A 15,390-nucleotide genomic window follows, 5' to 3' on the forward strand; every position below is an offset into this window, starting at 1 on the left:
GTGTCTCTCCATGTTTTGCTCAACTTCTCCCAGCTGTGCTTTATAGTTTTAGGTTTAAGGTCATGCACATCGTCTGTTAAATCTTTTCCTGAGCAATTTATGGTTTTGACAATATTGTAAATAAAGATTTAAAAATTTTCATTTTCAATAGTTTGCTCTAATATATACAAATAAGATTGATTATTATATATTAACTTACACATTCCGTGACCCTTCTAAATATCCTTTCTAGTTCTAATAGTTGTTTTGTAGATTGTTAAGAATTTTCTTGGTAAATAGTCACGCTCTCTGGAGATAGGTACTATTTTTTTTTTCCCAATCTTTTTACCTTTTTATTTTATTTCCTTCCCTTAATTAACTGACTTGGCCCTTCAGCAGAGTTTGTGCATGTGTCAATTATATGTGTTTTCTTCTTTATTCTGTTTATAGAGTGAATTAGTTGATAGATTTTGTAATGCCAAACCAACATTTGCTTTTCACATTAAACCCCAGGTGTTGATGACCTTTTTATGTTATTGGGCTTGATAGCTTATATTTAATTAAGGATGTTTACATCTATCTTCATAAAGAATATTTATTTGTAGGTTTTTTCTTCTCATGGTTTTGACAAGTTTTGGTTTCAGTTAATCTGGCTTCCAGAAATAGAATTCTTATTTACTTTGAAAGAGTTCGTAGGGTTGATAATATTTCCTCCTTAGAACAGATTTTACTAATTAAACCATCTAGGCTCAGTATTTTCTTTGTGAAAAGGATTTTTTTTTTATTATAAACTCAACTCCATTAATAGATACAGAGTTATTCACATTTTTTATTTTTATGTCAGATTTTGAGTTTGTCTTCAAGAAATTTATGTTACTTCCATGTTGTCCAATTTATTGGCAGAAAACTATCATAACATTCTCTTATTACCCTGTTTAATATCTGTAGGATCTATAGTGATATATACTATTGTATTTCTGATATTGATAATATGTATCTTCTCTCTTTTTCTTGATCAGTCTTGCTTGAAGTTTATCAATTTTATTACTCTTTTCAAAGAAAAAAAGCTTTTATCCTTTTTTCTAATTAGTTTTTTGCTCTTATTATTATTTTGGTTGAGGGGTTTATTTTGCTATCTTGCATTCCCCAAATTCTATATATTTTTATTTCCTTCAGTTAAAAATATTTTCTTATTTAAATTGTAATTTCTTCTTTGGCCCATGTATTATTTAAAGCTATTTTATTTTTATTTCTAAATAATTTAAAATTTTCTTGATTTTTGGGTTATTGATTTATAATTTATTTATATTATGATCAGTAGTAGTCTACATGATTTAAATTTTTAAAATTAGTTAAAATTTTTTTTATGATACAGCTTCTTGTCCAGTTTGATGTATGTTCTATGTATACTTGAAAAGGATATATTTTCTCCAGTTGTTGGCTATTGTGTTCTATATGATCATCATGTCAAGTTGACATAATATTTTTCAGGTCTTTTATATAATCTTTATGATTTTCTTCTGCTCTGGTTTTTAAATTAGTTCCTGAGAGAAGTGTCTTAAAATCTTCAAGTATTTTATGGCTTTTCTTTTTATATGTGGTTGAAGTTTTTGCTTCATGTATTTTGAATTGCTTTTATTAGGTAAATATACATTTGGGATTGTTTTGTCTTACTGTAGAAGTAAGTCCCTGAAATAGTTCACAGATTTAATCACTAGCATCTTGATAATTGTGTGCTTAGTAACTTAACCCTAAATTCATAATGAGCTTTAAATGAAGGTAACTGATAATGTGACCTTCCCATTCAGTCATCTTAAATCCCTTCTTGAAATAGTAACTTTACCTCTTCTAAAAAGGGGTAGGAAGTACCTAAAAAGGTACTAAAAAGTAGGGAGGAAGCTGAACACATCTTCAACAATAAAAGATGAATAACTTTATTTGTATTATTATCATATAGCATAATGGGCTAAGGAATATACCATAGCATTTATATGTCCTGCCTATCAAATACTACCTTACATAATTAATACTAAAATTGTATAAATAAAATATTCAGCTTCTCTTTTTAAAACCTGATGCATAAAAGCTGCATTAAATTCCAAAGCATTACAATAAAGAGATGGGGGAAGAACTATATTGGGTAGTAATGAAAAAAAAATTCCCAGTAAGATCTGTGGAAATTTAGAGCAATTTTATTCACAAGAATCTTATAAAAATAAATATAATACCTTGATTATCAGTTCAGGAAGAAAATATTTATTACTTGTTATTTCTGTGCTTAGTACAGCAAAATGTATCATTAACCTAAGCTGAATAATAACATTATAAGTTATAAAGAAGTTCTATAGCCTGTAGACACTGAAAATGGAAGAAAACATGGAATTCAGCCAGAAGTTGTAAACTGGCAGTTCAGGAACCATTTTTACTTATATACATGTTTTAAACTCCACAGTATTTTTGAAAACTTTAAATGAATTGCCAAGAAGAGTTTAAAGTTTTAAAATCTAGGTTTTTATCTTCTCTTGAAAAAAATAGAATGTCTGGCAATATTGGGCCATCTTCTTACATGACAAACGTCAACTGTAACAGTGATCTCCTTTAATGGATTGTTCTCTCTCATTGTCTCCACCACTCAGTTGGCTTTTCTTTTACTTCACCCTGTAGAGACCTCGATTCTACCTTTACTAAGACCTAGGCATATCATCTTCCTGCCTAATTTTCTTGTTTAGAAGTAGTCTTTTTTTATTTCAAAGATAAATTTTATAAGATCATTATAATAAGACCAAAGCAAGAGTTCAAACTAAAGCATTTTAAAATAATTATGTATTTATTAATAGCTTTTTTATGTGCAGTTTTGAATAAAAGTAAATTCATATTTATTGCTACTTTCCAGTGTACTGAGAAGTTATGATATGCACTCTGCTTATTTTTTAAATTGCTGCTATTTATATCTGTTTTTACCTCTTTCACGTCAACCTTGAAAAATACATACAACCATTGAAATACAGATTTCAGTGACAAAATAAAAATGCTTGAGTTACTATATACATTTATTCACAATATAAAAGTAGATTTTTAATTAAAGTTTATTTTTAAGTTTTTATTCAGTTTATTTAAGCTAAAATACATATGATGCTATGCAATATTTCTTCAATTTATTGATCTCATAGAATTATTCAAATTTAATATATTTTTATCTTTGATTTGCTAATCTCATAAGAATTTATCTCCATGCTAAAGCCATATTCATGGGATATATTTATTTATTTTTATGTTTTTATTTTTTACTTTTTGGCAGCACCAGGCAGCATGTGGGATCTTAGTCCCCCAACTTAACCCGCGCCCCCTGCAGTGGAAGCGCGGAGTCTTAATCTCCAGCTGTGAGGGAAGTCCCTGATATGTTTAAAGCAGGTCTAAATTTAATTTTACAACTACCATATCTCTGCTTGAAGTACCAGTTTTTGTATCATCTTCAGTAACAAGTGATATCATTTGCATAAATTCGTATTTGTCTTACGAGATCATTCTCAAGGTCTTCTTAAACTTTTTTTTTTAGTTTTTAAAAATTGCTTTTATTCCCTCCATTTCTTTTCAATATTCAGTTACCTCTACTATGATCCCTTTTGACCTAAAATACATTGAAAATATATATATGGGAAACACCTGAGGTTTTAAAACCGTAATATTACTCAGCAGAGCCTCCGTCAAGTTGCACAAGCAATACAAATAAACATGAAATTTTACCAAAGAAGGCGATAGAACAGAGAGTGATGTCTATATCAATCATAAATTTGCCATGGATAATATTGAATCACTGTTCCGTAGGAGAAACACTCCATTTACTTTTCTTCTACTCTCTCTCTATTTATTACTCTTCCAGGTGGGGTAAAACCTTGTGCATTGAACTGCTTGGCTGAAGGTTACAATTTCTACACTGAACGTTCCCCTGCGGTGATTGATGGGACTCAGTGCAATGCGGATTCACTGGATATCTGTATCAATGGAGAATGCAAGGTTGCTCAGATTTTGAATCTCACTCCATTTTGCTGGGGTTTTTGAGGCTGTTGTCTCTTTTTCTCAGATAGTAGCTCCTAATTAATACTATGCTAATTTTTAATAAAGAGAGCTGCATTTTGGACTCATTTGATTTTCTATAAGAAATGTACACAGTTAAAGGTAGAATTATCCATTCACAAGCACCTTGCAAATGTGATTTAGTCTGATGTTCTAGTTATAGAAATTGCTAGAGCTATGAAAATATTTTAGAACTTAATTTTCATTATTCTTATGTTCTGTTTATAAACAAGATGATAGCAAAAGAGAGGGAATGAGGATTCAATTCTTATTTGTATGGCTACTATGTGTTCTCAATGAAAGATTATTTGATGTATTTCATAGCAAAATATTTCCTCAAAATGTAAAATAGCTATGCTCTTCTCATTTTGTCTTCTTTTGAAACGTTTATAATGATTTTCATTACAGAATTAGTGTTACCTTTTTAAAGCGTTTACTTCAGAGAATTAGCCAGACCAGTCAGTTGGAAATTGCAGGAGCAAATCCATGGTGTTTTCCTAGAACTGTGTATGAATCTTATCGTAAGAAAAACCACAAAAGCCACTGTTCTCTTAACTTTTTTCCTTGTCTGCTTTTGTTTTACCTTAAAGAGAAGCATAAATTGAATGCCAGAAACTGAGAAAGAAAATATTTAAAAACAAACAAACAAAAAACCACTGTCTACTTTAATCTTATAATTTCTTGCAAATTCTGTCCTTATTAACTTGCCTCCAAATGTATCTTATGTATCAGATGATGCAGTGTGTGTGTGTGTTTTCATGTATTTACTTGAAGAAAACCTTGTTTATGGGATAGTATAAAAATGTTTTTCAGATAAAAAAGACCCAGGCACAGGTTATATTCAGAGACTACATGCCTAGTATTAATGGCTAAAAGACAAGTTACAAATAAAGTGCCAAAATATGCCAAAAATATAGATACAAACTGTATTTCTATGATTAAATGCAAAACAGAAAGGTAGACTTTCAGGTTCTAAAATTACATGTTTACATCTCCTTTTTCTTTATGATAATTTTATTCAGCTGATGGAAACAGGTATTCACTTTTAGGGATTTATCCAGGCATCAATTCCACAACTAGTCTTTGACACTAATACTAACAATTGGATATCCTAAAGGGTCAGTGGTTTAGAAAGAGCAAACCATAATGCTCAGTAAAGACTCTTGTTATCATTCATGTTGTATAGGACCATATGCCATTTTTTCTTAGTTAATTGAGGTTATAAATAAGAGCCCATTGCCAACAAATTATAATATTTTAAGAATTGAAGCATGGTATCTATAAATGAAGAAGAAATCTAGTCTAGAAATGTAGGTATACATTCCTGGGGAATCAGAATATTTTTCTTTCAAATTATATGTTGAGAAATGTTAGCTAGAATTACCAGAGAATAAAGGTAGAAGTGGTTCACATTTCCTGTTTAGATTTCCTTTACTGGAAAAGCAAGTAGATAAGTAAGTTGTATTCATTTGATTAGTGGGTCCAAGAGTTCCTCTTTTTGCCACACTGAATATTCTTCTCTGTTTTCAGCATGTAGGTTGTGATAATATTTTGGGATCCGATGCTAGGGAAGATAGATGTCGAGTCTGTGGAGGGGATGGAAGCACATGTGATGCCATTGAAGGGTTCTTCAATGATTCGTTGCCCAGAGGAGGTGAGTGTGTAGAAAGAACTCTTCCTCACACCTCTGGTGTACTTGAAATAGACAAATTACTTGATTTCCCCCTTATTTTAAAATTTTCTTTATTTAAGTAGACAGTGATTTCTCCCCAAATTGCTTTCAATCTTTTAAATATTAAATATGGCTTCAGATTAGTTATTTTAAGGAAATATTATTCCATTTCTACTTGGTTTCATTTAGTAATGTTTCTTTAAGATGGAAATTCCCATAGAGCCTGTGTTGAGAAAAAAAAAAAGCATGAACCAATATTATACATTTTGAGGATTTAAAGATATTTTGAGATGACTTAGAGAAAAATAACACTCTAGATGTATTCATGAACACAAAGGGGAATTTACTCATTACTTATAATTTATAAAGTGTATAGAAAGAATGGAAGAATAAGGAAACTTAACTGCTGAATGGTTACTAAACACTCATTTTCTGATGAAAGCTCCAGATGCTGCTTAGTACTGGTAATCTTCTGTGTTCCAGGCTACATGGAAGTAGTGCAGATACCAAGAGGCTCTGTTCACATTGAAGTCAAAGAAGTTGCCATGTCAAAGAACTATATCGGTAAGTAGCATAGTTTGCTAGATTTTAAATATTAATGAGGAAAAGCAGCACAGTATCAGGAAGGAAAAGACATACTGCTTTGAGGTGGAACACGTTGACGTTAAAAAGGAAGATCCACATGAAAGAACTAAACAAAAAATTAGCAGTTTACACCTTACTCTTTACGGGTGGTTTGATTTTTAAAAAATATTTTGCATAAAATAAAATGCATTCTTTGTAAGTGTATAGTTCAAAGAGTGTGCAATTATATGTGTGTGTGTGTCTGTGTATCCGTATAAATACTACAACCAAAATATAGGACATTTATATGACTCCAGAACATTCTTTCCTTATCCTTTGCAGTCAAGTCTCCCCAGCCTTAGCCTCAGAAAACACTGATCTCTTTTCTGACATATTATTATTATTCTGACATTATTATATTACCTTTCTTTAATCTGGAATTTCATATTCACATAAATAGGATCATAACAATATGTACTTTTACATCTGGCTTTTCTCATTCATAACAAATGATTTTGAGATTCATCTATATTGCTGAGTGTGTTCGAAGTTCATTCCTTTTTTATTGCCAAATAGTATTCAATTGTATGAATTTATCCACTCATTTGTTGATGGATATTTGGGTCTTTGCTGTCTTTGACTATTATGAATAAAACTTCTTTGCACGTTCACAGACAAGCTATGTATGGACACATATTTTCATTTCTCCTGGATAAAAAGCCTAAGAGTGAAATATCTGGTCATGTGATAAATATATGTTTAACCTTTTAAGAGGGCTTCCCTGGTGGCTTGGCAGTAAAGAATGTGCCTGCCTGTGGAGGAGACATGAGTTCAATCCCTGGATCTGGAATATCCCCTGGAAAAGGAAATGGCAATCCACTCTAGTATTTTTGCCTGGAAAATCCCATTCTCAGAGGAGCCTGGCATGCTATAATGAGGTCACAAAAGAGTTGGACATGACTTAGTGACTAAACAAAAACAAACAAGAAAACCTTATAAGAAATTGATTGAATTAACTGTTTTAAAAGTGATTGTATCATTTATATTCCCACCAGGAATGTAAAAGAGTTCCAGTTGTTCTATGACCTTATCAATTCTTGGCATTGTCAGTCTTTTTAACTGTACCCATAGAGAGATTTTTTGTGTGTGAAGTACCTAAACAAATATTTTGCCTATTTACTTTTTTTTAATTTATAAAGTTGTAAGTTATTTATAAATACTAGTTATAAATCCCTGCTCAAGTATATGTTTTACGAATATTTTCTTCTAGTCTGTAGCTTGTTCTTAATTGTATCTTTTAATTTTGATGAGATATAATGTGTAAATGTTTTTATGGTTTGTGCCTTCACATCTTACCTTAAAATTTTTTCCTACCCTAAAGGTTGCAGAGACTGTCTTCAATGTGTCTTAAATAAATTATGAGTTAAGCTTTTACATTTAGATATTTGGTCCATTTTGAATCTTTATGTAAGGTATGAAATAAGGATTGAGGTTCAATTATTTTCACATAGATATTCAATTGCTATAGCACATTTATTTAAGACAATTGTTTACCCCTTCAACTACCTTGACATTTTTGTGAGAGGTCAATCTCACATAAATGTATGGGTCTGTTGATGTTCCCTCCCCTTAAACCAAAACCACATTGTATGGATTAATAGAGATTTCCATTAAGTCTTAAAAATAAGAAGCACTAGGTCTTCAAATTTGTTCTTTCTCAAAATTATTCTTGCTTCGCTAGGTCCCTTACATTTCTATATACTTTTTTGAATCAACTTGTTAATTTCTACAAAATGAGATTATTTGGAATCTATAGATCAATTTGGGGAGAATTGACATCTTAAAAATATTGTCTTCCACTCATGTAGCCCAATGTTCATTACAGCACCATTTACAATAGCCAGGACATGGAAGCAACCTAGATGTCCATCAACAGATGAATGGATAAAGTTGTGGTACATATACACAATGGAATAGTATTCAATCATAATAAGAAATGAATTTGAGTCAGTTCTAGTGAGGTGCATGAACCGAAAGCTTGTTATACAGAGTGAAGTAAGTCAGAAAGAGTAAAACAAATATCATATATTAATGCATGTATATAGAATCTTTAGAAAAATGGTACTAATGAACCTATTTGTAGGGCAACAATAGAGATGCAGACATAGAGAACGGACTTATGGACACAGTGGAGGAAGGAGAGGATGGGACAAATTGAGAGGGTAGCATTGAAACATACACCTTACCATACGTAAAATAGATAGCCAGTGGGAATTTGCTGTATGATGCAGGAAGCTCAACCCAGTGCTCCTTGACAACCTAGAGGAGTGGTATGGGGTGGGAGGTAGGAGGGAAGTTCAAGAAGGAGAAGACATATGTGTACCTATGATTCATTCATGTTGATGGTGGAAACCAACACAGCATTGTAAAGCAATTATCCTCCAATTATAAATAAACTGTGAAGCCTGGTGTTTTCTGTGTGGGAAGTTTTAATGAAAAATTCAGTTTTTGTAATAGCTATAAAGTTGTTGAATTTATTGGCATAATGCTTTGGATAATATTACCTAATTATCCTCTTTGAATGCCTGTAGGATCATAGTGATGGCTCTTTTCTCATTCTTCACAATGGTGATTGGTATCTTCTTTTTCTTAATCATTCTAGTATTATGAATTATTCCATAAATCATTTAGTATTCTGTAAATGTCAATTAGATTAAATTGATTAGTTTTTATTAATTTTATTGTCTTTTCAAAGAACTGGCTTTTGATTTAAATGACTTTTCCTATTATTTCACCATTTTCTATCATATTGATTCCCATTCTTCTCTTTATTATTTCCTTTTTGTGACTCACTTTGTGTTTAATTTGTTATTTTTCTAGCTTATCAAGATAAAAACTTAGATTATTGATTTTTAAAGTCTGTTTTCTACTCTAAAATAAGTAGTTTGCACTATAAATTTCCCTCTAAGCACTGCTTTAACTTCATCCCATATACTTTTGATATGTTGTTTTCTCATTAACACTCGGTTTAAAATATTTTCTTATTTACCATAAATCATGTCTTAAAAGGTATTATTCATTTTCTAAATATCTGGGGGGACTCCAGATGTCATTACTAATTTTTATTTTAATTCTATTATGGACAGATAAGATACTTCGTATGATTTTAGTTCTTTTGTTGAGGTTTGTTTTATGCCCCAGAGCATAGTCTCTTTTAGTGATTATTCCATGTGCACTTGAGAAGAATGTGTATTATAGTGGTATTGGATTTAGTATTCCATAAATGTCAATTAGATTAAATTGGTTGATAGTTTTGTTAGAGTCTTGTATATTTTTATTTATTTTCTGCCTGTTTGTTTCAGCAAATACTGAAAGATTCATGTTGAAATGTCCAACTAGAATTGTGGATTTGTTTATTTCTCCCATTAGTTTGTAAGGTTTTGCTGCATTTATTTTCAAACTTTGTTAGGTGTGTAGACATTCAAGATTGTTAGATTTTATTGATGTATTGAACATTTTATCATTATCCTATATTCTTCTTTATTTCTGATGGTATTCTTTGACCCACATCTATTTTGACTGGTACTAATCTGGCAACCCAGATTTCTTCTATTAGTGCTTGCATAGTAAATTCTTTTCTGTTCATCCACTTTTCATATGTAGGTGTTCATGAACTTTAAATATGTTTCTTCTAGGCAACATGTTGTTTGATTCTCATTTCTTATGGTGTCTAACAATCTTTGCTTTTTCAAATACAATCTCTAAATGCGGGGGCTTGACAAACTTTTTCTGTAATAGGCCACATGGAAACTATTTCACCTTTACAGGACATGAAGACTTTATCTCAGTCAGCTATGTCTGAATCATTTGTAGTTAGTAGGATTATTAAAATCATTGGATTTAAGTCTGTCATTGTGCTGTTTTTCTATTCTGTCCATGTATTTTTCCCTTTATTCTCCTTTTATGTTTTCTGTTTTATCAAATGTTTTATGGTATTCCAAGTAATGGACTTCTCTGGTAGCTTAGACAGTAAAGAATCTGCCTGCAATGCAGGAGACCTAAGTTCAGTTCCTGGGTTGGGAGGATCTCCTGGAGAAGGGAATGGCTGCCCACTCCAGTTTTCTTGCCTGGAAAATCTCATTGACAGGAGAGTCTGGCAGGCTACAGTCCATGGGCTCACAAAGAGTCGGACACAACTGAGCAACTAAGCACACAAACACACACAATGACTTATTAGCTATATTGCTTTGTTCTACTTAAATAGTAGTTGCTCTAGAATTTACAAAATGCATCTTTATCACAATATACCTTCAAATAATATTACAACATTTATGTATGATACAGGACTCTTACAACAGATTACTTCTATTGTATTCTTCCATCCTTTGTGTTGTTTTTTAAAAGCACATTTTACTTCTTCATATGTTATAAACACAATGCATTGTTATTATTTTTTTCTAAAGAGTCAGTTACCCTTTAAAAAATTTTTTAAATAAGAATTATTTTGTTTACCTACAAATTTACTATATCTGTCATACTTTCTTTCTTTGTGTTGACCTGAGCATCCATCTATTATATATATATATATATATATATATATATATATATATATATATCCTCCAGGTTGTTTCATTAGATTGTTTTCCCTTAAAGTTCTTGAGTATATTTATGATAGTTGTTTGAAAGTTATTTTCTACTAATTCTATAATTTCTATCATTTCTGAGTCTCTTGCTTTTACTTGGCTTTCTTGGTTTAGACCATATTTTCCTCCTCCTTGCCATTTGTAGTAGTTTTTCATTAGATGTTGTACATTGTGAATATTTTCTTACTGAGACTGTGGATTTTTTTATTGTTCTTTGGAGTGTTAAGTAACTTGTAGATGAGCTTGATCTCTTTGAGGCATGTTTTTGAGTGCTGTTGAGATGAGTCCAGAGTAGCCTTTATTCCCACTCCAGTACTCTTGCCTGGAAAATCTCATGGACGGAGGAGCCTAGTAGGCTGCAGTCCATGGGGTTGCGAAGAGTCGGACACGACTGAGCGACTTCACTTTCACTTTTCACTTTCATGCATTGGAGAAGGAAATGGCAACCCACTCCAGTATTCTTGCCTGGAGAATCCCAGGGACAGAGGAGCCTGGTGGGCTGCCGTCTGTGGGGTCGCACAGAGTCGGACACGACTGAAGTGACTTAGCAGCAGCAGCAGCCTTTATTCCAGAGTTGCTCAGCCCCACTAAAAAGGCATTATTCTCTGATGAATGTCCTATTGCTTGAAACTTCTGAATTCTTGCTCTAGAAATTTTTCTGCTTATGATTATCTAGTATTGGAGTGGGGCAGTCTGGCCTCATGGAATTTTATCCTGTGTATATAGAGACTACTATTCAGTAACAAATTCCCTCCTTTTACTCTAATTTTCTGGTTCTGCAAATTCCAGCTATTTTAGCCTTCCTAGTTTCTGATCTTTGTCTCCTAACTCAGTGAGACCACCATGTTCTGCTTTGGTTCTCCTGGTCTACACTGACAGAAAGTGCCTCCAGGCAGAAAGCTAGGGAAATTATATGACTCACTTTGTGTTCCTTTTTGCATGTCACAGCTCTTCACCATCCTGACCAATGTCTAAAAACAGCTGCTTCATATATTTCATGAGTTTTCTAGTTGTTTATAAATGGAGGGCAAACCCAATCCCAGTTATTTCCCATGTAAAAGAATGGAAATTATGTTTATTTGATATTTGATTCCTTGAGATGGATTTAGACTCTATTATGGCCCTTATGAGTTCTTACTCCCCTTAAAATATCACCTCTTTTTCCTTAAATCTTTTAAAAATAAGACTATATCTGGAATGCATCTTTAGATAGAGTATCAGTATCATCAGACTCTTTCTTTCTTTGTTTAAGAAGACTTTTTTATTTTTACAGCATAATTTTAGATTCCTTTGTGCAACAGCAAGAATCAAAACAAAAATAAGATTTCTAACATCAAATGTTTTACCTTTGATAATTCTCAGTCCATAATGCCACATCCTCCTCCCTTAGCAAATTTTTGTTCAGTCCTTTAAATGTTTGGTGTTGCTCTGAAATACATTATGACACTAGCAAAGGTGATTTAGGATTCCTTAACTGAGTAGATAGGAAAATTGAAAAGTGAGAGCTTAAATTGAAGGAGAATTCAAAGCTGCTAGATGTCTTGTTTTTATTTTTGTTTTCACTGTTTTGTATTGTGCAGATTCAGATATACTTATATTTGTTGTTAATCGCTCAGTCATGTCTGACTGTTTGCGACCCCATGTACTGCAACATGCCAGGCTTTCCTGTCCTTCACTATCTCCTGGAGTTTGCTCAAACTCATGTCCATCAAGTCGGTGATGCCATCCAAACATTTCATCCTCTGTCACCCCCTTCTCCACCTGCCCTCAATCTTTCCTGGCATCTGGTCTTTTCCAATGTGTCAGCTCTTTGTGGTCAAAGTATTGGCTCTTCAGCTTCAGCATCAGTCCTTCCAATGAATATTAACAGTTGATTTATTTTAGGATTGACTGGTTTCATATCCTTGCTGTTCAACGACTCTGAAGAGTCTTCTCCAGCACCATATTTCAAAAGCATCAATTCTTCAGCACTCAGTCTTCTTTATGGTCCATCTGTTACATCCATGCATGACTATTGGAAAAACCATAGCTTCCACTAGATGGACTTTGTGGACAAAGTGATGTCTCTGCTTTCTAATATGCTGTCTAGGTTTGTCATAGCTTTTCTTCCAAGGAGTAAGCGTCTTTAATTTCATGGCTGCAGTGATTTTGGAACCCAAGAAAGTAAAGTCTGTCGCTGTTTCCATTTTTTCTCCATCTATTTGCCATGAAGTGATGGGACCAGATGGCATGATCTTAGTTTTTTGAATACTGAGTTTTAAGCCACCTTTTTCACTCTTCTCTTTCACTTTCATCAAGAGGTTCTTTAGTTCCTCTTCACTTTCTGCCATTAAGGTGGTGTCACTTGCATATCTGATGTTATTGATATTTCTCCCAGCAATCTTGATTCCAGCTGTGCTTCATCCACCCCAGCATTTCTTATGATGTACTCTGCATACAAGTTAAATAAGCAGGGTGACAGTATACAGCCTTGATGAACTCCTTTCCCAATTTGGAACCAACCTGTTGTTTCATGTCTGCTTCTAACTGTTGCTTCTTGACCTGCATACAGGTTTCTCAGGAACCTGGTCAGGTGGTCTGGTATTCCCATCTCTTGAAGAATTTTCCACAGTTTGTTGTTATACACACAGTCAAGGGCTTTAGCAAAGTCAGTGAAGTAGAAGTAGATGTTTATATGGAATTCTGTTGCTTTTTCTATGATCCAAGGGATGTTGGCAATTTGATCTCTGGTCCTCTGCCTTTTCTAAATCTGACTTGTACATCTGAAAGTTCTCGGATCACATTCTTTGAAGCCTAGTTTGAAGGATTTTGAGCATTACCTTGCCAGCATGTGAAATGAGCACAGTTGTATGGTAGTTTGAACTTTCTTTGGCAATGCCCTTCTTTGGGATTGCAATGAAAACTGACCTTTTCCAGTCCTGTGGCCACTGCTGAGTTTTTCCAAATTTTGCTGCCATATTGAGTGTAGCACTTTCACAGCATCATCTTTTAGGATTTGAATTAGCTCTGATGAAATGCCATCACCTTTTCTAGCTTTGTTCATAGTGATGCTTCCTAAAGCTCACTTGAATTCACATTCATAGGATGTCTGTCTCTAGGCAAGTGATCACACCATTGTGGTTATCTGGGTCATTAAGACCTTCTTTGTGTAATTGTTCTATGTATTCTTGCTACCTCTTCTTAATCTCTTCTACTTTGTTCAGTTCTGTTCAGTCACTAGTTGTGTCCGACTCTTTGCAACCCCACGGACTGCAGCACGACAGGCTTACCTGTCCATCACCAACTCCCGGAGTTTTCTCAAGCTCATGTCCATTGAGTCAGTGATGCCATCCAACCATCTCATCCTCTGTTGTCCCCTTCTCCTCCTGCCTTCAATCTTTCCCATCATCAGAGTGTTTTCAAATGAGTCAGTTCTTTGCATCAGGTGGCCAAAGTATAAGAGTTTCAGCTTCAACATCAGTCCTTCCAATGAATATTGACAACTGATTTCCTTTAGGATGGACTGGTTGGATCTCTTTGCAGTCCAAGGGACTCTCAAGAGTCTTCTCCAACACCACAGTTCAAAAGCATCAATTCTTCAGTGCTCAGCTTTCTTTATAGTCCAACTCTCACATCCGTACATGACTACTGGAAAAACCATAGCTTTGACTAGATGGACCTTTATTGGCAAAGTAAAGCTGTCTTGGTTGGTCATAACTTCTTCCAAGGAGTAAGCATCTTTTAATTTCATGGCTGCAGTCACTATCTGCAGTGATGATTTTGGAGCCCTCCCAAATAAAGTCTGTCACTGTTTCCACTATTTTCCCATCTATTTGCCATGAAGTGATGGGACCAGATGCCATGATCTTAGTTTTTTGAATGTTGAGTTTTAAGCCAACTTTTTCACTCTCCTCTTTCACTTTCATCAAGAGGCTCTTTAGATCTTCTTCTCTTTCTGCCATAGGGTTGTGTCATCTGCATGTCCGAGGTTATTGATATTTCTCCCAGAAATCTTGATTCCAGCTTGTGCTTCATCCAGCCCAGCGTTTCTCATGATGTCCTCTTCATATAAGTTAAATAAGCAGGGCGACAGTATACAGCCTTGACATACTCCTTTCCGTATTTGGAACCAGTCTGTTGTGCCATGTTCATTTCTAACTGTTGCTTCCTGATCTGCATACAGATTTCTCAAGAGGCAGGTCAGATGATCTGGTATTCCTATCTCTTTCAGAATTTTCCAGTTTGTTGTGATTCAGCTTTGTTAGGCCCATACAATTTATGTCCTTTATTGAGTCCATCTTTGTATGAAATGTTCCCTTGGTATCTCTTACTTTTCTTGAAGAGGTCTCTAGCCTTTCCCATTTTATTGTTTTCCTCTATTTCTTTGCATTATTCACGTAAGAAAACTTTATCTCTCCTTGCTATTCTTTGGAACTCTGCATTCAGTTGGGTATGTGTTTCCCTTTCTCTTTTGCCTTT

General features: G+C 33.6%; 2 protein-coding genes across 2 annotated transcripts in view; one reads left to right on the forward strand and one right to left on the reverse strand.

The window, feature by feature from the left end:
- The window catches only part of PPWD1 (peptidylprolyl isomerase domain and WD repeat containing 1), a 284,360-nt gene extending 271,788 nt beyond the window's left edge, over positions 1 to 12,572 (reverse strand). The window contains exon 1 of the mRNA XM_055554451.1: positions 12,569 to 12,572. The gene's annotated coding sequence lies outside the window, so the exon portion shown is untranslated. The remainder of the gene's footprint in view (positions 1 to 12,568) is intronic.
- The window catches only part of ADAMTS6 (ADAM metallopeptidase with thrombospondin type 1 motif 6), a 274,203-nt gene that overhangs the window by 193,495 nt on the left and 65,318 nt on the right, over positions 1 to 15,390 (forward strand). Inside the window, exons 15-17 of the mRNA XM_055554447.1 lie at positions 3,860 to 3,993; positions 5,584 to 5,707; positions 6,209 to 6,289. Of these exons, the coding sequence (XP_055410422.1) occupies positions 3,860 to 3,993; positions 5,584 to 5,707; positions 6,209 to 6,289 (339 nt within the window). The remainder of the gene's footprint in view (positions 1 to 3,859; positions 3,994 to 5,583; positions 5,708 to 6,208; positions 6,290 to 15,390) is intronic.

This window comes from Bubalus kerabau, chromosome 18 (assembly GCF_029407905.1).
Source record: "Bubalus kerabau isolate K-KA32 ecotype Philippines breed swamp buffalo chromosome 18, PCC_UOA_SB_1v2, whole genome shotgun sequence".
Taxonomy (NCBI): domain Eukaryota; kingdom Metazoa; phylum Chordata; class Mammalia; order Artiodactyla; family Bovidae; genus Bubalus; species Bubalus kerabau.